The following is a 21,783-nucleotide window of genomic DNA, read 5'->3' as shown; positions in this document are numbered from 1 at the left end:
TTCAATTTAAAACGTTTACAAGTACAATTAAAAGCATAATTAATAAAACAAGATAAAATAAAACCAGCGGTCTATAAGAGCATTTTTGTTCCATCCAGAGATGTTCTCATTATCAGTTAGGTGTTATAGGCCTGCCGGAAGAGGGCTGTCTTACAGGCCCTGCGGAACTGCCCTAGGTCCCGCAGGGCCCGCACCTCCTCCGGCAGCTGGTTCCACCAATAAGGTGCCGCTGTTGAGAAGGCCCGATCCCTGGTGGATTTTAGACGGGCCTCCTTTGGCCCGGGGACTACCAGCAGATTTTGTGAACCGGAGCGTAGTACTCTCTGGGGAACGTGTGGGGAGAGACGGTCCCTAAGGTAGGCAGGTCCTAGGCCATATAGGGCTTTAAAGGTAATGACCAACACCTTGTACTGGACTCGGAATATTACTGGCAGCCAGTGCAGATCCCGGAGCCCCGGCCGAATGTGCTCCCATCTTGGGAGCCCTAGTAGCAGCCGGGCAGCAGCGTTCTGCACTAACTGCAGTTTCCGGGTCCGGCACAAGGGTAGCCCCATGTAGAGGGCATTACAGTAGTCCAACCTCGAGGTGACCGTAGCATGGATCACTGTTGCTAGGTCGTCACGCTCCAGGAAGGGGGCCAATTGCCTCGCCCGCCTAAGGTGAAAAAAAGCGGACTTTGCAGTGGCTGCTATCTGAGCCTCCATCGTCAGAGAAGGCTCCAATAGCACCCCCAGGCTCTTGACCCTGCCCGACGCTGTCAGCGGCGCGCCGTCAAAAACTGGCAGGGGGATTTCCCTTCCCGGGCCGCAGCGATCCAAGCAAAGGACCTCTGTCTTCGCTGGATTCAGCTTCAGCCCACTCAGCCTAAGCCACCTAGCCACTGCCTGTAACGCCCGGTCCAGATTTTCTGGGACGCAGGCGGGCCGGCCGTCCATAAGTAGATAGAGCTGGGTGTCATCAGCATATTGATGACAACCCAGCCCATACCTTCGGGCAATCTGGGCAAGGGGGCGCATATAGATGTTGAATAACATCGGGGAAAGTACCGCCCCTTGAGGCACCCCGCAGTCAAGCGTGTGTCTCTGGGACAGTTCCTCCCCAATCGCCACCCTTTGTCCCCAACCGTCAAGGAAAGAGGAAAGCCATTGCAAGGCCAGCCCCTGAATCCCAGCGTCGGCAAGGTGGCACGGCAGAAGCCGATGGTCGACCGTATCGAACGCTGCTGATAGGTCCAACAACATCAGCACCGCCGAGCCGCCTTGATCCAGATGCCGCTGAAGGTCATCCACCAGGGCGACCAGCACCGTCTCCGTCCCATGGCCCGGGCGGAAACCAGACTGGTAGGGGTCAAGGACAGAAGCATCCTCCAGGAAACTCTGTAGGTAATGCCGTCTCAATGTGGTATGATATAGCAGTCATTTGCAAGTGGATTTTCCTGAGTGAAACAGGAAAATCCAGTTGCAGATGATTGCTATAACACATTGAGAGGGCATTATCCAATGTGAATGAAAATGGTTGTGGTCTAGCACTCCTGTGTTGCCATTTAGAGGCCCTGCCCCATTGCTGTGTGTGCCCCCCACTGCCCTTCTGCAAGCAAGTGCAGAGGCAATCTATCACAACTTCGTACTTGAGAGTTGTCATGCCTTGGGGATGGAGAAGTTCTCTGCTGTCCCTCCCCGTTTCCATGCTTCAGGCAGCAAGGCTACGTAGATGTGGCACTTTTCCAGAGATCATACGTATATCAAAATACGAGAAAGTTTGATAAATGAATAAGAATACACAGGTGTCATTCAAGCAGTTTGGGATTAGAAAGGAAACAAAGAAAAGAAATGTAGTCCTCTGTCTTTACACTAGGTGCTTCCCAAATGATGCTGAATTTTAAGACAGGAAAGTTTTACTTGAAGTTGCAGTAAGTTAAAGTTCGTCACTGCCTTAGATCTCCAGGTTGGGCCTTCTCGCCATTGTCCTCTACTTCATGGGTGAGATGGAGTCTGTAAATTAAAGCTTTGTCCAGCGTGGCTTGTATACATCCACAGAGCTGCCCTAAAATGTAAGAGACCTCTTTCCCCCATGTCCAGAGTTTTCATAGCCACTACTACTTCTGTCCCCGCTTTGGGATGACCTTTGCATCCCAAAGAAAGAATTCTCCTTCCAGAATGTCCACCTTTCCAGCTTTATGGCTCTGCTTGTGACTTACTAGCAGAGGATGGGGCTAGTGAGCCATTAAAATAACTAAGTGCTTGAATGCTCTATGCTGGGAATGTGATGACTGCTGTCTCCATTCCCCCCTCCTTCTGCAGCAGACTCACAGCTAACTGAAACACTGGGGTGAAATTCTTGGGTGGACAGTATCCCTTCATAGGCAGTCTTTGGGAAATCCTGGTGGGGCAGGCAACAATTACTCTGGAGCATGATAGGTCTGTACAGAGCTCCTGCTGATGGCTGCAGCCCCACATCCTTAATGCAGGTTGCCCCGTGCATGTGAAAAGCAGGAGGTAAGGATGGAATTTAAAATGCCAAAAGAATGTACAGGCAACAAGTGCTAAAATCCCCCTTGCCTGTTAGGCTTAACCCACTAGGCACTTTTCTCCCAGGTGGACTATAACACTGGAGAGGAGCCCAGCTAGGTGAACAGTGCTGGGGGGGGGGGATATGCAAGGAAAAGTCGCAGTGAGGTTCATCAATCCCAACCTGCATGTTCTTGCAGTCCACTAAATTACATATCCCTCCTGTACGACTCATGAATGGAGGCAATTCACATTTAAAGAAAACCAACTACCACCTGAAATAAGCAAAATTATGATACATTGCAAGAACAAAATACCAAGGTATTTTGCAGTATCCAAAGTCCTTGTTTGTCATCTGTGTCCTATGAGATCCTGGTGGATCAGACCAGTGGTCCATCTAGTCCAGCATCTGTTTTCACATCATGGACAACCATTTATCCTAGAGCAGGGATGACAAACATCTGGCCGAATCAGTCCCCCAGAGAGCTTCTATCAGGCCCCCAAGCAATTTCCTCTCTCTGACTTCCTTCTGTATAACAGCTTGCTTTGCAAGGCTTGCTCAATTGCACAGGAGCAACAGAGCAAAAACTCTGTTTTCTGCATTGACTGAGGCTCCTTCCTTGGGGAGGAAGAGCTTGCTTTGCCAGGCTGCCGCAATTGCACAGCGGAGCTACTGAGCCTCTGATCCTCTGGGGAAGGAATAAAAGAGCCAGAACTTCCTTTGTCCAGTTCCCTGGCTCCCATGAGAGAAATACAAAAAAAGTACCTTTAAGCTCAATGAGTGCTAATGTTTTAAGTGTTTTGTGTTTGTCTGTGTCCTTTATAAAGTTTATATCTCTGCTATCTAATCTTAAATAGGTACACACATGACCCGGCCGAACATGGCCTGGCCCACCAAGGTTTCATTTATGTCAGATTCAGCCCTCACGACAAATGAGTTCAACACCCCTGTCCTAGAGGGTAAACAAACATGGTATTAAGAACAAGGCTCCTAGCACTGGTATACAAAGGGTTACTTCCTTTCTCTAGTCACCATGGCTGGTCGCCATTGATGAATCTATTTTCCAAGACTCTAATCCCTTGTTAAAGCCAGTTATGCTTGTGGCCATCACTATATCCACTGGCAATGAATTTCCATAATTTAATTACTCAGTTAATGAGTGCAAATTTTAATCTACAATTAAATGCATTAATCTCACTGATTAGTTAATTAAAGCATGCTGTTCTAGATCAGATTCTTACTGGGCTTTCAATATCCTAAATAAAAATGGAGCACATGAAGCTAATCAGCTAAAATGATCAGATCTTCTGTTATTGCTTTCTAGGCAGCTTGAGAACTTGAACTAAGCTCAGATCCTGTACCTTGTTCCCCTTGCACGGTGTCCTTTTCCATTGCCAAAGCAGCCCTCCACCACAGAGTACTCTACTCCAGCCTTAGGCACTTCTGTGGCTGATATGACCCATATGAGCTGCCTCCACAACAGTTAAAGAGAGGCATAAGCAGAAAGAAGGCTTAGAATACAAGCCAGATTTTTTTTCCCCAGTAGAATACATGTGCTCTGACTTGGATGGCCTAGACTACCCCGATCTCGTTGGGTCGTGGAAGCTAAGCAGGGTCAGTATTTGGATGGGAGACCAGCAAGGAATTCCAAGGTTGCTACACAGAGGCAGGCAATGGCAAACCACCACCGAACGATTCTTGCCTAGAAAACCCTACAGGTCAGCCATGTGAAAGCTTTATTCTTTTACCAACAGAATGTGGTCCAATAATACACAAATATACAATGTTTTGTACATTTCACTACGGAGATCAGTACAGTGGGAAAATTTGAAATCTGACACAATTTAAGTTGGAAAAGTGCTCTAATCTAATAACATAGTTAATCAGCATTAGAGCAGCCTGTCTAAGATAATGCGGACATTCATTTGCATAATAGCTGAAATAGGAAGCAGTGCTTCCTAAAGTAAGTGTAGCATATCTGCTCATGACTGTGATAGACTGTTTTCTCTGCAGCTCACATTTCAACCCTTTATTATTTGCTCTCATACCCATAGAAGAAGTGACAGCTAGATTTAATAGCTAAGAGGAAAGGTGACCAATTGATTCTGGATGGCTCATGAGCACTGATACATAATCTACATGGCTCTGTTATCCTGTCAAGATAAGAAGATTTTCGTCAGGTAGTTTAGAGCAGTGCTCAGAACTGCAGAGCCAAATGTGCTTATAAACAACATAGTGCTCAACAGTGTTGTAGCCAGTGAGCATTTGATTTAAGTGGGTATTTATTTAAAGCTGTTTATACCCAACCATTCCATCCAGTGGGATCTACAGAGCGATTTACAGCAAATTTATATCATATAGAAAACAAGGCAATCTTTTGAAATACTATCAAAAGGTATGCAGACTCAAAATAAAACAGACTCCCAGTTAACTGTCAGCACCATCACACATCAAGGACCCTCTGAAACAAAACAGTTTTGTTGTACTAGGAAACCATCAGTGAGAGAGGGCAAAGGAGAATTTGGCCAATCTTGGTGATACTCCAGAAAAGGCATTTTTCCTATATATATCTCCTGTCCCTTATACTTTAGTTGATGGGAGAACACTGAGGAAGCCCTCTGAAGTGGCCAGTAAAGACCATGCAGAAGCAGGCAGTCTTGATACACATGCCCAGATTGAGATCCTCTGAGAGTTCTAAAATAATAATTTTAAAAAGCCATTGCCTGACAAGGATGGCTTTTATTTAAACTACAGCAAAACACACTGGGTGCTTTTACGCATGCTAAACAATGCCATTTCAATCCACTTCAGTGATCATTTGCAAGTGTATTTTGCCATTTCACACAGTAAAATCCAGTTGCAAAGTGCACTGAAAATGGATTGAAAGTGCATTTTTTAGTGTGTGTGAAAGCATGCACTGAGAAAGAAAGCTGCCTGATGCATGCATGGGAGATTTTCCATATAAATTTCATGTGTTTTTTTTCTTTTTTTTTGTATTTTGTATGTGTCTGTCTGTCTGTACCTGGAAGTCATGCTGACTTCTGGTGACTGACCCCTACTGGGGGCCTGGAGGATATTCAGGGAGATGGCTGAATAAAGCCTGCCCCTGCCTTTGATTGGGTATTTCAAGGACAGTCTCCCATCCAAATACTAACTACAGTCAACCCTGCTTAGCTTCCAAGATTTGACAAGATCAGGCTTGCTTGGGCTATCCAGGTCAAGATTCATGTGGTCATTTCCAGAAGTCACCACTGTGGCTCTCTGTCCACACCAAAGTTGTCGTCATGGTAAACTGGTGTGCATAACCCAGTCCAGTCATCTGCAATAAGACCTTTCCTTTTCTCTTTCAAGGTATCGTGTTGTGGTTCCATATCCCCCTCAAAGTGAAGCTGAGATTGAACTGAAAGAAGGCGACATTGTGTTTGTCCATAAGAAAAGAGAAGACGGCTGGTATAAAGGGACATTACAGCGAAACGGCAGGTCAGGCTTATTCCCGGGAAGTTTCGTGGAGAGCTTTTGAGGGCCTGCACTCTGCGCTCTCTGGACTGGAGAAACCTTTTAGAGGAAATTCCATAGCACAAAAAGCAACAGCAAGGAGACACTTTCCTACTATCCACTGCCATAATAATAACTGTAATTATTGTTCCCAAAGACCTCCCACCCCAGCTCTTTGATATTCAGACCCAGGAATGGGGTCTCTTGCTGTGCTGTCCATACTGCAGTATGTTGGAGCAGTGCCTTCTATTTGGAATCAAAGGCCGAGAGGACATGCGTTTGGGTTGCATCTAAAACTCAAACCCAGCCATCGCTATACTTCATGTAAATTATAAAGAAAATATGTTTTTAAAAAAAGAAACTTGTTATATCACAGTAATTTATTTGTCTGAGCTGCAGTGTTCTTATTACTGGCCTATGCAAGAGGGATGGAGTCAAAGGACAGGGGCAACAAAACTCTGGAACTAATCCATTTTCCCCAATGGGAATGAGGAACTGTGCAGAGGAAACAGAACCCAACTAAATTCACACACAGTCCAGCTAGACAGAATTAAAAGTCCGAACCATTGCTATCATGCCTTTTTTAGTCAAAAATATTACATGTAAGAACACATCAGCATCTTTCCATCCAATCGTCTTCATGCGTAGTGCCCATAGCAAAGAGAGAGGTTGATGACTCCCAGCCTGGAGGGTTCAGGCAGTGTATCTGCAAAGCTTGGCTGAGATTCCACTTTCGTTGTGGAGGAATACATTTTCCCACAGTGGTTCCTCACATGTTTTGAAAGTTGATCCAATAGGTGGCAAAGGGTCACATGACCATCTTGTCACAAGGTAAGGACTGCCCTGTGGTCCAGTGGTGGTATGAACCTAGCTCTTTGCTCCATCTGCGATCAAAGATATCCGATGGAAAGCCACCAATATGTTATGCTGGACTTCAACAATTTAAGAGTCTGTGTGACATTTTCATTAATGGAGGGGTCCTTTTTCCCCCCTGCCTGCATGCAACATTTAAATTTTTATTGTTCCTTTTTATATCAGTTTTTCAGATAGGACAGGGGTTTTTAATGTATTCTAAATGCAAGGAGCATTATACACTACATATTCCATGCAGATAAAGGAATCTCTACTTTGCATTTATATGCCATTACTGATTTTAAAAACAGGTAACATGATTTAAAATACCACAGATAACTTATTACTTTTTATCAGATGTGCAAAGTGAGTGCCATTGGCATATGGATTGTGAGGACTGTGTCATATCTTGACCAATATGAAGACAGGACTTACGGCTCATGATTATTGCTATTTGAGACTTTGTGCAAGCTATGTGCATGCAGCTGGCTTCTGCATGATGAAGGAATACTTCCTCACAGAATCTGGTTGCATAAAGAAAACATCTGATGTGTATGTGGAAGAGAATCCCTGGAATCTAGTCAATAGTAGCTGTGGCTACACAAGTACCAAAACAGCAACAGCTACCAAATGGGGAGGGGGGGGGAATGATTCAGAGGGCTTCAAAGAACTGTGAGCCAAAAGAGCATAACTCATTATTCCCTGACCTCTTGCCCAAGAACATGAGCAAAAGAACAATATACAAGAATTCACCCAGTGCTGTAATAGCAGTTTTCATGATTCTGCTTATGCAACATCATCTTTAGATTCAGTTTTGCATTTTTGGGGTGTGTGCAAAATGACATGTGAAACAGCAATGACCAAAAGACATTTTTAGACACAGAAGACACATTTGAAATGAGTCTATTCTCTTTTACTTAATGAACTCTTATGCTTGCATATTATTTTACCAGATGCCATTATACATATTTTGTTTCATTTATTGTAGCAAATGTCAGATTCCTGAAGATGAAAGCTTTTTACTTTCTTGTTACATGCAACCAAATAGAAGAGGAAAACCCTTTTGGGACACTACTAAATACAATGGCCTGTCCCTCACACTCAAGCATATTGTGTTGGACGCCTCTTCAAAGCACAGTACTCTGTCTAGACAGTGATAATTATTGGAGATTTTGGAGCTTTTCCAGGAGGATTCGTTTAATTGACTTCTACACGGCAATAAAAAGAACACTGCAGGTTTCTGCAAGCACAAAACATTGGATTTCTCACTCTCTCTCTGCCTGTCCTAATGGCAGAGAGAAGGTGGCTGTATTTACCACTATCAAATTGTGATTTGTTACTGTAAAAAATGTATAGTTCTTATTACTGTTTGGTTTTCTAATCCCAGATCAAGGTAAATGATAAAACAATTCAGGCAATAGAATTTTTCAACAACCAAGAACTTAAAGGGGCAATAAACAGGAAGCAAGAAAATAAACCCATAATGTCAGCTGGTGGCGTCTGCTACCATTTTTATTAAGAGGTGTAATAATATACATTTCTAGCCATGTGTGTGCTCTTTCAGGTTGCATATATTAGAGACATCACTTAAAACATTTCTCGTTTGATTGAACCGCATGACTTTTGGGCAGCAGTCTTATCATAAGTTTCAAACAGATGCCATAAATGCCATCTGTCATCTCTCCTTCAAAATGCGAAGTCATTATTTTGGGCCCTCTTGTTTTTTATGAGGCCACTCATGTGGTCCTAAGAGCTGCTGAAACATCAAACAGGTCCTTGGACAACTCTAATGCACTTTGGTGTCAACAAAACAACACGGATTTGACACCAGCACTGAGAACAGATACTTGTGAGAATATTTAGGTTTGGGCCATATGCTGTTGGAAAGCACTCAGTAGCAGAACACTCGGCATCTGAAAAGACGAAAATAATATCTGGATTATTTTGTCAAAATTAAAAAAAAAAAGCTGATGCAAGAATATAATACAATCTGCCTCATCCCTCAATATCATGGCAACATCTTCAGTTGTATGTGCAAAAGATCTTAAATGTTCTCTGTGGATCCCCAAAAGAGCCCTGTGGTGCAGAGTGGTAAGCTGCAGTATTGCAGTCCAAGCTCTGCTCACAACCTGAGTTCAATCCCGGTGGAAGCTGGGTTCAGGTAGCTGACTCAAGGTTGACTCAGTCTTCCATCCATCCGAGGTCAGTAAAATGGATACCCAGCTTGCTGAGGGTAAAGTGTAGATGACTGGGGAAGGCAATGGCAAACCACCCAATAAAAAGTCTGTCATTAAAATGTCATGATGTGACATCACCCCAGAGTCAGAAACGACTGGTGCTTACACAGAGGACTACTGTTACCTTTTACCTGTGGATCCCACTTAACAATTCTTCAGCTGCCATTTGAGTGCTGCAGACTTTCAGCTCTTGAAAGGAGCGATGGCCACAGCACATGATTCCACTGACTGGAGAATTTGGCCCATCGTTTCTTTTGCTAAGGAAGGAGGTGGTCAGAGTTGATCTGGCCTTCTGCTTGGCCAGAGCTAGCCATACCATGACCTGCCTTGGCATTGTCACGGGCTGCAGATTCCAGGCAGAGAACAGTATCCCTTCTTCCAGTATTCATCTTTGTAGCTGTCCCAACATTTTTAAAAGACCACAAATTCAAAGTCTTAAGTCTTGCTGTTTTCTGTGGAAGAGATTTAAACCCATGCTCATCAAACTTTGTGGGGGGTTTTATTTTATGTGTGTGAGTGTGTATGTGTGTGCACCTGGAAGTCATGGCAACGTCCGGTGACTGATGCCTACTGGGGGCGTGTAGGATATTCAGAGAGGTAGCTGAATAAACCCTGCCCCCTCCTATGATCTCTGGTATTTCAAGGAGGTCTCCCATCCAAGATCGGGCTTGCCTGGGTGATCCAGGTCAGGGCCACTTCTCATCAAACTTTGGAGCACATAGGGATAAACTGCATACTAAACACCAATAGTCTTGTGCAAAGCTCAATACATATCCTTTCTGGTCCTTTCATTTAAAAAAAATAGGATAAGTAAGGGGAAATTCAGAGTTGATATTGCATCCTCAGTGGCTTTCTTCCCACATAATTTCAACTGTGTTTTCCCATGCATTTTGAAGAGGATAAATAGGCATAGCAACTATTAAGTATTACCTCCTTTCCCTGGCACTATTTATTTCTAAAGTCCCCCTTTTTGAAGTGATTTTGTTTTTATTTTATATTTATACAAGCTTGCACCTTGTTTCTGAAGCCAGAAAGCAAGGCATAATCTCCTTCAATTCTGTCATTTCCCCATCTCCTGTATACAGAGAGCCAGTTTGGTATAGTGGTTAAGTGTGCAGACTCTTATCTGGGAGAACTGGGTTTGATTCCCCACTCCTCCACTTGCACCTGCTGGAATGGCCTTGGGTCAGCCATAGCTCTCATAGGAGTTGTCCTTGAAAGGGCAGCTGCTGTGAGAACCCTCTCAGCCCCATCTACCTCACAATGTGTCTGTTATGGGGGGGAGAAGATATAGGAGATTGTAAGCCACTCTGAGTCTCTGATTCAGAGAGAAGGGCGGGGTATAAATCTGCAATCTTCTTTTTGGGATGGTGCTCTGGATGGACATGTATGCATGTTGACATTCATTGCGTTCTTTTGACTACAGTGTGCTCTGATAAGCAGTGTTGACTTTTACAGCAACATGAAGGTGTGACTTCCCTTCTGATAACCTGCAGGATGAAGTGTTTCCCATCCTCTTCTGTCTTTTGGAGAAGGTTTGGAGTGAGCAGCAGAATGAGTCCAAATTGATACTGTGCTTCACTTTTTTGCTTGGGGGGGTGGGGTTTGGACCAAATCAAAGAAAGAAATATTCAGATGACAAGTAAACACTGGTAGTAAAACATCAGTTCATACAATTTTTTTGAGGCCCAAACAATTTCCAGTTTGAATCCAATATCATCATCATCAGTTCCGATATATACTGTAGACAGCCATCTGTAGTGGAAATGTTTGCCATGGCAGTAAATAACCACTGATCTGTCTCTTGCATTGCCTAAATGGAGTTTATCCAAAGGTATCTGATTTAAAAGGGAATACACTACTGATTCAGAGAACCAAGTAACTCATTTTATCCTATTCAAGGAGCATCAAGCTTGTTTTTTCCTTAGCCAGTGGCACCACAAGCCCACAGTATGGAAAACCATTTTTTGAAACAGGAAAGTCTCAGAGGCAATTTATGATGTGGCATGGGGGTCTGCTATTTAAAGACGAGGAAAAGTCACAAATCTATTAAGCACACGAGTTCTGGCACTCACCTAAAATAGCTCTTTATTTGATAAACTGGAGGCCAGCTCTTATCTAGAATTGGTTTCTTTGGTGTGCTGAGAATATATAACAGCCAAGATGCTTGGTTCTTGTACACTGCTCAGCTAGCAGCTAAAGCTGCATTTATCCCCCCCCCAGGGGGGGGGGGAGGATGATCACCCTTTGGCAGGACATTATACAGAGTCTTCAGCAAATGCTGCAGCATATCTCTGGGCACATGTGTTAATCTAGGAACTCCACTAGAACAAAATGTCATGGAGTTGCCAGTTTGCAAATAGCTGTCCTGAATTTTAAACTTGAAGTGTTTGGCTACCAGGACACACAGCCGTATATGTATATCTCCCATGCATTTTTTTTTTTTGTTCCACATTAAATAGTTAAAGAACCAATCAGTCATACTCCATGTAAAAATGAAAGCATTTCTTTGAACATTTGATGCTCTGGAAACACTTGTTTCTAGCCCACGGTTCTCATTCATCATGGTAGTTTGGAGCAGCTTCCCAGGGCAGATTACTTCCATGCAAGCAGCACAAATTGAGAATGCAAAGACAAGTCAAGGACTCCAGAAAATGACTTCTGTGGCATGTATTGAGCACATGGAAAAGAATTCATTCCTATTGTGGTCTATTGATAAACAGCATTCAAGCATGGGGAGAGGGGAGTGTGTGGGCCCCGTGTGTATGTGTGCTTGCACACGTGTATTTCCTATGACTGACAGCCACAAACAAACTGTCCTGGCTGCCTTGTTTTATATAATGCCAGACATATTGTACTGGAGAAAGTTTCTGCTATCCAAACAAACTTTGTATTTTGCACAGCTGAGAAAGGGGTTTTTATTATTCATGGTGTTAACCTATAATTTAGAAAACTTCAGCAATTATGACAAGTTCAAATGATCTATCATGACTGTGTTTCTCATCCTTTAAATAAAATATCCATTCACATAACCTGCGTGAAATGCGCTTCTCTTGCTTGGATAGGGAGTAGCGTGTAGGGGGGAAAGACACTCCAAAAGCTAATTGCAAATAATTTTCTTGTAAAGTATTGCAAAGGGTCTGCATCATGTTAAAAAAAACCTGTTTCTTTATTATGTGGGTGAGGTCAACACATGCTCCGGCCATGTGCAGTATAATAAAAATGCAATATTGCCATTAAAGTGTTTTGCTTTCCTTTTGAGCTACCCAATCATAAGCAACATTTTTTTTGCATTGGATAGCTTTAATCCTAGCAGCCCTGTGGCGCAGAGTGGTAAAGCTGCAGTACTGCAGTCCGAGCTTTCTGCTCATGACCTGAATTCAATCCTGGTGGAAGCTGGGTTCAGGTAGCCGGCTCAAGGTTGATTCAACCTTCCATCCTTCTGAGGTTGGTAAAATGAGTACCCAACTTGCTGGGGAGAAAGTGTGGATGACTGGAGAAGGCAATGGCAAATCACCCTGTAAGGAAGTGCTGTAAAAATGCTGTGATGCGACGTCAACCCAGAGTCGGAAACGACTGGTGCTTGCACAGGGGTCTACCTTTACCTTTTACCTTTACCTTTAATCCTATGTACTTTTTGATAGCCAATATGGCCATGTAAGGACAGTGGCTACAATGATAGAATGAACGTGCTCCTCTTCCTAGCTCCGAAGCTATTTTCAATCATTGGGGAGGGGGGTTCCCCTTCATAAGCTGCATTATACTCTATTTATTACATGTTTTTGCATTGATTTGTGTTTGAAATACCACATTACACATTTTCCCCCAATCTAGACTTATTTTGACCAAATATTCTACCGTGTGATCAAATTGCCCTATTATTATCACTGTGACCGATTCCTCACTAGCAGTTGCTCCACCCCCGGGCTTCTGCTTTCCCCAGCTCAGGTGATCAATTCCCCACCAGCTGCTGCATGGGTGACTTTTGACCTGTGGCAAACAAGATCCAAAAAAAAGAGAGCAGGAAGCCACAAGGGAAATTGGAGGAAGCCATGGATCAAAATGCGCCTGCACAGCAATTGGTGGGGAATCAATCACTTGAGCCAAGGAAAGCAGAAGGCTGCGGGCGGAACAACTGCTAGTGAGGAATTGGTATATATTAAATAATAACATTATTATTAGAGCTGGGGTGGTATAGTGGTTAGAGTGTTGGACTAGGATATAGAAGACCTGGTTTCAAATCCCCACTGTGCCATGAAAGCTCACAGGGCAGCCTTGGGACAGTCACACCCCCTCAGCCTAACCTTACCTTACAGAGCTGTTGTGGCTAAAATGGAGAAGAGATAAGTGATGGAAGCTGCTTTGGAGAGAAAGGCAGGGCATAAATGAAATAAATAAATCATATTAACTGGAGCTTTTTTTGAGCAGGAACGCACAGGAACACGGTTCCAGCTGGCTTGGTGTCAGAGGTGTGTGGCATAATATGCAAATGAGTTCCTGCTGGGCTTTTTTCTACAAAAAGCCCTGTGTGAAACAATGGTGGTGTGAGGGGGAGTGGCCTAATATGCAGATGAGTTCCTGCTGGGCTCTTTCTACCAAAAAAGCCCTGATATTAACAGTAACAAAAGGGCTTCAATTGCAGCTACTGGATATGTTTTATTGTAAGTGAACATTGACTGTTGTGATAGATGGCTAAAGCAGCCAGACAACTGCTTGTTGCTACTGTGATTGACCCAAAAGAGTTGTGAAGCTGAACATGAAGGTGGAGAAGTAAATTTGTTTAAAAACAATTAGGAAAAAAATCAGCCAGCCACCAAAGTACTGGATGGATAGGATTCAACAGTGATTAGTGTTTGGGTAGCAAGTATACTTTCCAGAGAACGCTAAGTACAGGGGGTGGGAAGTCTTTTTCTGTTTAAGAAAATAAATTGAAGCCTACGTGTTATGCCTGAGACAACATTCAGCCTGTCAAAAATTATACCCAGGTGTAGACTGGCATCTCATAGCCTCTTATGAACAGAACATTGAACAGCCGTAGAATTCTTCAGTTTGCCTTCTGGAAGACATTTTTACATAGGAAAATTTCTCATTTGAATGTGTCATCCATCCAATTAGCTGCAAGCATCTTTAGCTTAAACAGAGTCAGCAATTTCAAAATGCAATCTGCAGTGATATGGAACTAAAAGAATTATTCTAGGGAACAGCCTGGTGGTGTGCTCCATGTTACATGGGGAATCTAGGGCATGCAAGCACAAGCAAGCACACATACCACTCTCCAGCTCCAAAAGCAAGCGCTATGCTGACTTGATACTTGTGTGCTTTTCAGAGTTTTGATTCCATGGAAGATCTTGGCTTCCATGTGCTAAAACATTCCAGTTTTGTTTTTAAGAATCCATGCTATGCCTTTTTCTAAATTCTCCTGGAAAATAAATCCAGCATTTGTGGTATTTTCACAGTTTCAAGAGCATTTCCTGACCTCAGTAGCTCTTTAGAACAGAACAAAACTGGCAGATATAATGTTAGACTAAGAAGTGCCAAGGGAAATATATGATCTGTGCAAGGAAGAGAGAGCCAGCGTCTGATTCAGTTTGGAGAAGAGTCCTGTCCTCACATTGTAGATTTTCATCTATCTTAAAATAACTTTCAGAGCATTTACAGATGGATTTGCAGTTTCTTGGTAAAATGAACAGTTTGCTGCTTCTTTTTACGATGAGGCGCTGAAAATATTCTTCAATGAAGTGCCAGGCAGTCATTACAGTGTGTTACTGGAGTGTGGGTAAAGGAGCTCAAAGGTCAGCGAGAAGCATCCATGGCAGCTGCTTCCTTTAAGTCCCTATTAATGGCATGCAAAATAGGGCTCCCCGTATGGGCTCCTTTGATCAAATGATTGCCTCCCAAGTCATAATATTTTGCAAGGATTCACTGTGCCACTTGTTTGTCCCTTCTCACATCTGCTCCACAATCACAGTAGGGGGGGGTTGGGGGGGAGTGTAAACTTACTCCTTAAAAAGGTAAAGCACACAGTAATTACCAAGATTACAAGATGGACAAGGCAAATTTCCTATGAGGAAGACTGTTTCAATGGCTATGCTGTTGTCCTGTTTTGCATCAGGCAGGGACAGAGGGTCAGGTCAGCAATCTGGTGTATCCATCTTTTAGGTGAATTGGATTTCAATATACAATTCTGGCTTTTTGCTGCCTGCAACTTAATAATTTTTTGCTTTTCAAGAGCAGGTCATGGTAAGCAGGACCTTACTCCTATTTTAGAAGTGGCGAGTCCTCCTGATTAAAGACAGCAGTTTTCACTCAAGGGCATTAATTGAATTAATGTCTCACATGAGGGATTCAAACCTAACTGCAAGCATTAACACTGTCCTCAGGATCCCATCAGTTCCATTGAATTCTGTCGCTTTACAACAATACCTCCTGTGCACAAAAACATTTCCAGGATATCAGCTTTCAAGTCAGATATCTGACAGAGGGAGCTTTGACTCTTAAAGCTCATACTCCCCAGATCTTGCTGGTCTCAAAGATGCTACTGGACTTGAATCTTGTTCTTCTATTGCAGACTAACACAGCTACTCACCTGAAACTCTCTTTGATACATTGTCCTGATTACGATGCAGTGAATTTATCTTGACATTAAAGTGTCACGATAAACAACTGCCCAGAATAAGCAAATCACGGTGGCCAGTCTGGACTAAATGGATAGTGTGAAACCCCCTTGTGTTCCAAACCATTTTCATCGCACATGAGCCTTTTCCCATCATTAAGTTTTACCATACATATCAGAAAAACACACTATATGCTGTCTTCCAGACAAAGACGCTTGCCACTGTGCCTGAAAGAAACAACAAGGGGTTTGGGACACACACCAGAACCTTGACATTCATTCAGAGTTCTGGTATACATGTACTGAGGTTAAACATGTTTGTGTTGCCCAGGGCTTTTTTTTAATAGGAAAAGCGTAGTAGGAACTCATTTGCATATTAGGCCACACACCCCTGACCTCACCGGAAATGATGTAAGAAATCTGAAAGGTTAATATGCAATTAAAGGGCCGAACATTAAAAACAAAGTGTAAAAAAAAAATCATAAATCAACATACATGTATTTATTGTAGAAAGCTAAAAACATTTAAGGGCCCCTCATAAGCCTCTCTCCTATGTAAAATCATAAAACCTCAACGGGAACCCACTCAACTTCACCTGATGCGTTTCGACCTAGACTGGTCTTCTTCAGAGGTCAGAAAGGTAAGTACACATATTGGCTCATAATACAGAACAGAATAAAACAATAGAACAATGCTGGACCACAAGGAAATTTAGTGACGCGACAAAGACTTAGAGATATTCTTGAGGCCTCTTGTTCTATAGCCTTATGTCTTAATCAAGGGCATACCTATAGCATTCAGTGTTTTTTTGTATGCCACATAGTCCAGAATTGATCAAGTAAAGTCAGAGCCTACGTGCCAAGAGTTGTGTGTAGTGCACTGAAGCTGGTGCCGAATGACATCATCTATTCAGTAGATTACTTTCTGCATATTGACACAGAACAGTACAGTGCCATCAGCTGCATTTCATGGTTGTGTGTTGTGTGTTTTCACACTGCCCAATGAGAGACCTTGTTTAATCCCCCCCAAACACGGCAGGAGAGAGAGAGCCATGTGCAGCAGAGTGGGCAGCGGCAGGCCCAGCTTCTTCCAGGAGGGGGTGCTTGTGGGCGGCTCCACTTCTCTCACTCTCTTTGCAAGCCTGTCAGAGGCTGGAGGCAGCAGAGAGGACAGAGTGCGTGTTCTGGGAGCACATGGCTGCCTAGTGCCTTCCCTCTGCCGGAGACCTTTTTATTTTCCTGCCATAGCCCTAGCCAAGCCAACTGGAACTGTGTTCCTGCTAAAAAAAAAAAAAGTCCTGGTGTTGCCCCTTTCAGTCCAAAAGGCACACATAGTGCATTCTCCCCTTTCACTTGGTAAAATAAAATGGCTGGAGTTTTAGAATGGGTTTTAAAATGCCCCTCATCCATCACCCCAATAATCTCTTGCCCACAGTTCTCCCATCAGCCTTCAACTTTTGAACCTTCATTTTCAGGTCTTGGTTGACATTTAGGTCTCTGGGTCTCACCACCTTTGCCCACCTCATCCTCACACAGACTTGATTTCGTTCTCAGTCACAATTCTGGGCTGCTGCTCTGGCACATGCTGTTCTTCTGCTCCTGCCTAAATCCTTTCTTCTGGAAGAGACTCATCCTGCCCCTACTATGCCTGGACACTGCTAAGAGGATCTATTTATCAATTGAGGGGGTGGCTATAAAAATGGCAGGCAGAAGGGTGGTTTTATTAAGATTCTTTTCCTCTTTTTTATTTTCTCAGATAATTGTCTGGGATCTACGTTAATGGAAATGTAAATTGGCTGCCACTGTGCTAAATGACAATCGGGTTTTGTTTGACAGAGCTGAAAAGTATCTTATTGAGAATGTTGGCACCAAACAATCTAAATGCAAATTTAAGTGGGGTTAGAGGAGGGCGTTTTAACTTCCAGTGAGGTTATTTGATAACATAGGGAGGCGGAATGAGCTTCTAGTTCATAAAAATCATCAATGTGTGTAACAGTTCAGTGATAGAATCCCATGTTTCCGTATTATTTTAAATGGGGCAGGCCATACTATTCTGTCTTTCTTTTCTATTACAAATAAGGTTTTAAACAAGACCCAGAGACTGCAAAATTTCAGTAAATTCCAACAATCTGCAAATGTAACAGGTAAGCCTGGTAAATTACAAGGCAGCCATTCGTTTCAACCTGTTATGTCTAAGTCATGTTTCCTCCTCTCTTCTTACTTAGTTCTTACTTCTGCACACTTCACACACTCCACATCTGAGATTAGTGGATGTTTATTTACCAGGGCTTTGTCAAATTAGGTTGGCTTACAAAAGCAAATGTTGACATACCAAAGAATCACATGGTCAGTGGCAACAACCCACTGTGTTTACTGTCTAATGTCAGAACTCATCGCATACATAGTCCATCATATTACATTTTTATCTGCACGTTTAGGACAGGGTGGTCAAACTGTGGCTATTTCACACATATTGTGTGGCTCTTGAAGCCCACACCTTCTTGTCAGCTGGCTTGGAGAAGGCATTTCTCTCTTTAAATCACTTCTCCAAGTCAAGCCAGCCAGCAGCTTGAAGAATGCATTTAAAGTCACTTTCTTTCTACCTCTTTGTCCCTCCCCCCTTCTGTTTTCCTTCCTCGCAGCTCTCAAACATCTGATAGTCATGTCTTGTGGCTCTCAAACATTTGACATTTATTAAATTGGCTCTTACTTTAAGCAAGTTTAGCCACCCTTGATTTAGGACTGTCTCCTGAACCTCTGCAGTTTTAGGTGAATAAAAATCAGACCAAAAAAAAAATTGCTTTGTCCTTACACATTCCATCCAATGGTGGATCCATCTTTAGAAGGGTTCCCACAGCTTGTAGTTATTGTAAAAATTCATAAGATTATCTCATTTTTTAAACAATGTATTCTGCAACAGTTCTCTGACATGAGTCTTGGCAGATCGATGAGCCTTGGTAGTTTCTGTGGTTTCCCTACAGGAATTGAGCACATTTAATCACACAGATGATGTGTCTCTTGTTTGTTCACTCACTCACATACAAAAAAGGGTATCTGTTGTTAGAAAAAATGTTAATTATCAGCACTCAAGCTTCTAACCCAAATTGCTACAAAAATTTATTCTTGCCAGCAGGAGCAACTAATGTAGTTGTGTGCTGTGGAAATCGTGCTGGGGGGAGGTACCAACTGGACAATGCTTATGACATAACACATGAGGACTTATCATCAGATCCAGAACAAAGTCATGGCTCGTGGTACAGCATGCTTTGCATGCAGAATGTCCCAGGTCCAGTCCCCAACATGTCCAGTTAAATGGACTATGTTGTTGATTATTTAAAAGACCTTTACTGCTACCAGTCAGTGTAACTAACAAGTGGTCCAACTAAGCACGTCACCTTCTTGTGTGTTCATGTTAAGTCTGTATTGCATGACAGATTTTGGAGTACCACTAAAAGGCAACACATAATTTACTATGCTGTTTTTCACTACAGGGCCTTTGATAGACAGTGTCCAGTTCTGCCCTCCAGGAACCTCAATCACTTTCATATGGTGAATTGGAATTTTAAAGGCACAAAAAGTCTGGCAGTTTAACTGCTGGCCAACTGACAAGAACTGAAGTTTGTTGAGTTAGAAAGGCTGATGGTTAGGAAGGAAGTCCATCAGGGACTTCAGATATTTTGAAGATAGGAAGGGTTAGGGTGCAAAAAAGACTAACAGTCTTTCTGATTCTTGTTATAAATTTGACTCAGTCAAACAAGAAACCTGCTTCATAACAGTTACACTTTCTCAGCCCCCCCCCCCCCCCCCGCTCTCTGGTGACTTTGTTACTGTTGTTTTGAGAGGGCTGGAGAAAAGGAAAGCAAAGCCACAGATATCACTGAAATAAATCTGTTTCTTAAGCTGACTGTGTGGTTCCTTCAATAATCCCCTCACAATGAGCCAGGGGAATGCTGGGTAGGACCCTGAGCATAGGCATGGCTCTCATTGAGGACTAGAAGACTGAGTGGTCCCAAAAGCTTCAGTTATAAAAATAAGAGTGTAGGAGGAGAAATACAAGAGGTTTGTAGAATACAAAATGTAAGTCCCAAGTTTCAAAGTATGGAGTGCCATCAGGCCCAGCACTAGGGGTTCCGCACCCTGCCGCTTCCTAGGGTCCTTTCACGTGCACAAAGAGCACACGGCCTAATGACTTCACCAGAAGTGACGTCATTGGGCCATACGCATGAAGTGTGAATGCTCAGCCTGCCCCTCTCCTGCTTCAGAATGTAGTGAGACAATTAACAGCCAGAATACAAAAGTCAGCTCATAGTAAAATGTGTCTGAAACATCAAAATAGATTGGTGGAAAAACAAACCACCCAAAACCCAGGACAAGTATGGATTCACTGCAGAAATGACACACCAAAACAAGAATCCTTACTTTGTCTACCCCATCTCTCTGGTGTGTTTTCTTTTGCTTAGGTTGCCCCTGGTTGTCCCACATTGGCATCTGCTGTAATTTATGCATTTCCTGTTTATAGGTACTTCCTGCTCTCAGAACTCAAGGTCAGTTGTTTGTGTGAGGTAATTTTTGTACTAATGCTAAAAAGCAGCTGTGTACAAATATCTAACTATGAGCCAGGACAGACAAAGCCATCTGAAGATCCAACCAATTCAGATTCTGGATTAGCCCTGCATGATAACACAACAGTCATGGATCTTGCCAAATATTGGGAATGGCCACACATCATGGGTCAATTCACTCTTACACATTTCCAATAATTTACACTATTTATTCATGTATCAGTTCCTCAGAATCCAACCAACATTCCTCCACAAGTGCTGCATGTCCATGTTTCTCCTATCTGTAAATGCTAATTTAATAATGGTAAATTCACTAGCTGTTAATTCATTAGGCTCTGCTGATCTCTTCTTCTTGGGATTGCTTTCTCTCACTCTCTCGTTGCTCCTTTGTGTACACACCTCCACCCCACCCCACCCCAGCTATTTAAATAAATTAGTTTTTGTTACTTCTGTAAGAATGCAGAATTGATGCTCAACAGGGCTTATTGTAATTTAACCTAAAAGCTTGTATGCATGCACAGATATTTTTTTTCAATCAAGAAATGCTCAGGCTGTCATAAAATGATAAGTTATGGAGAAACCCACACTCTTCCAAAATAAAGTAAGGAAAGATGGTTTAGCTTTAAAATAAACTATCAACCTGATACAGCTAAAAACAACAACAACAAACTATTCTAGGTGAGGGGAAAACCCTGGAGTACTACTGCTTTTATTCAAGACAGTGGTTGGAATTTGTAAATCTACCTTATAAACAAACAAAAGTACACTCTGTCTCCACTGTATGTTTGCAACACAGATAATGTGGAACAATTCTTGACAAGGACTGCCTAGCAATATTTTTTTGCTTTTTTAATTTACTATGAACTGATACACCATTTTTCATTAACATACACAAGCTGATACCTGTATTACTACATGTGAATTAAGGTCCCATTTTGGCCCCAAACTAACTTCAGCATTTTCTGCCAAGATTCAGGTGTGATACTGGTTCAAAACGGGACCTTAGTTCTTAAGTAGAACTGTAGGGCATCTGTCATTTCAACGGCCCTTGACAACTTCTCTGTGGATTATCCTGTGAGAAATGGCTAAGCAACTAGAGAACTGCTGTGCACTTGCAAGCAACCTGAATAGGTGACCCATTCATATTAAACACCAGAAAAGGCATATAGAAAAGAAGCAAACTTTCTTGGCTAATCAATTTTGTTTATTTTTATTTATTCATGTTATTTATAATCTGCTTTTTTCACAGGAATTCAAGGTGAATCATTTCACATAGTGAATCATTACAACAAAATGGGATATTCAATACACAGTGCATCAGGATTGTAGAAATCTGGAGCCAACAAAAAAGAACTGAAGCATAGCATAAGTATGAACACAATATATTAAGTGGTGCAAAGGTAACATAATTGTTAATGATAACCGCCATCCTAAAGAACAGTATTAGCACTTTTATTAACTTAATTAACTAATTTTAAACCTAATCAGAATTTTAATGCTTAAATGTAATTTTGTGT

General features: G+C 42.6%; 1 protein-coding gene across 1 annotated transcript in view; it reads left to right on the top strand.

Annotated features, from left to right (window-relative positions):
- The window catches only part of SH3RF3 (SH3 domain containing ring finger 3), a 307,356-nt gene extending 300,992 nt beyond the window's left edge, over positions 1-6,364 (top strand). The window contains exon 10 of the mRNA XM_060233755.1: positions 5,860-6,364. Within this exon, the coding sequence (XP_060089738.1) occupies positions 5,860-6,028 (169 nt within the window). The 3' untranslated portion in view covers positions 6,029-6,364. The remainder of the gene's footprint in view (positions 1-5,859) is intronic.
- Positions 6,365-21,783: the final 15,419 nt, after the last annotated feature.

Source organism: Heteronotia binoei, chromosome 3 (assembly GCF_032191835.1).
Source record: "Heteronotia binoei isolate CCM8104 ecotype False Entrance Well chromosome 3, APGP_CSIRO_Hbin_v1, whole genome shotgun sequence".
NCBI lineage: Eukaryota > Metazoa > Chordata > Lepidosauria > Squamata > Gekkonidae > Heteronotia > Heteronotia binoei.
The sequence above is the reverse complement of the archived record's forward strand: the minus strand, read 5'-3'. Positions and strand labels throughout refer to the sequence as shown.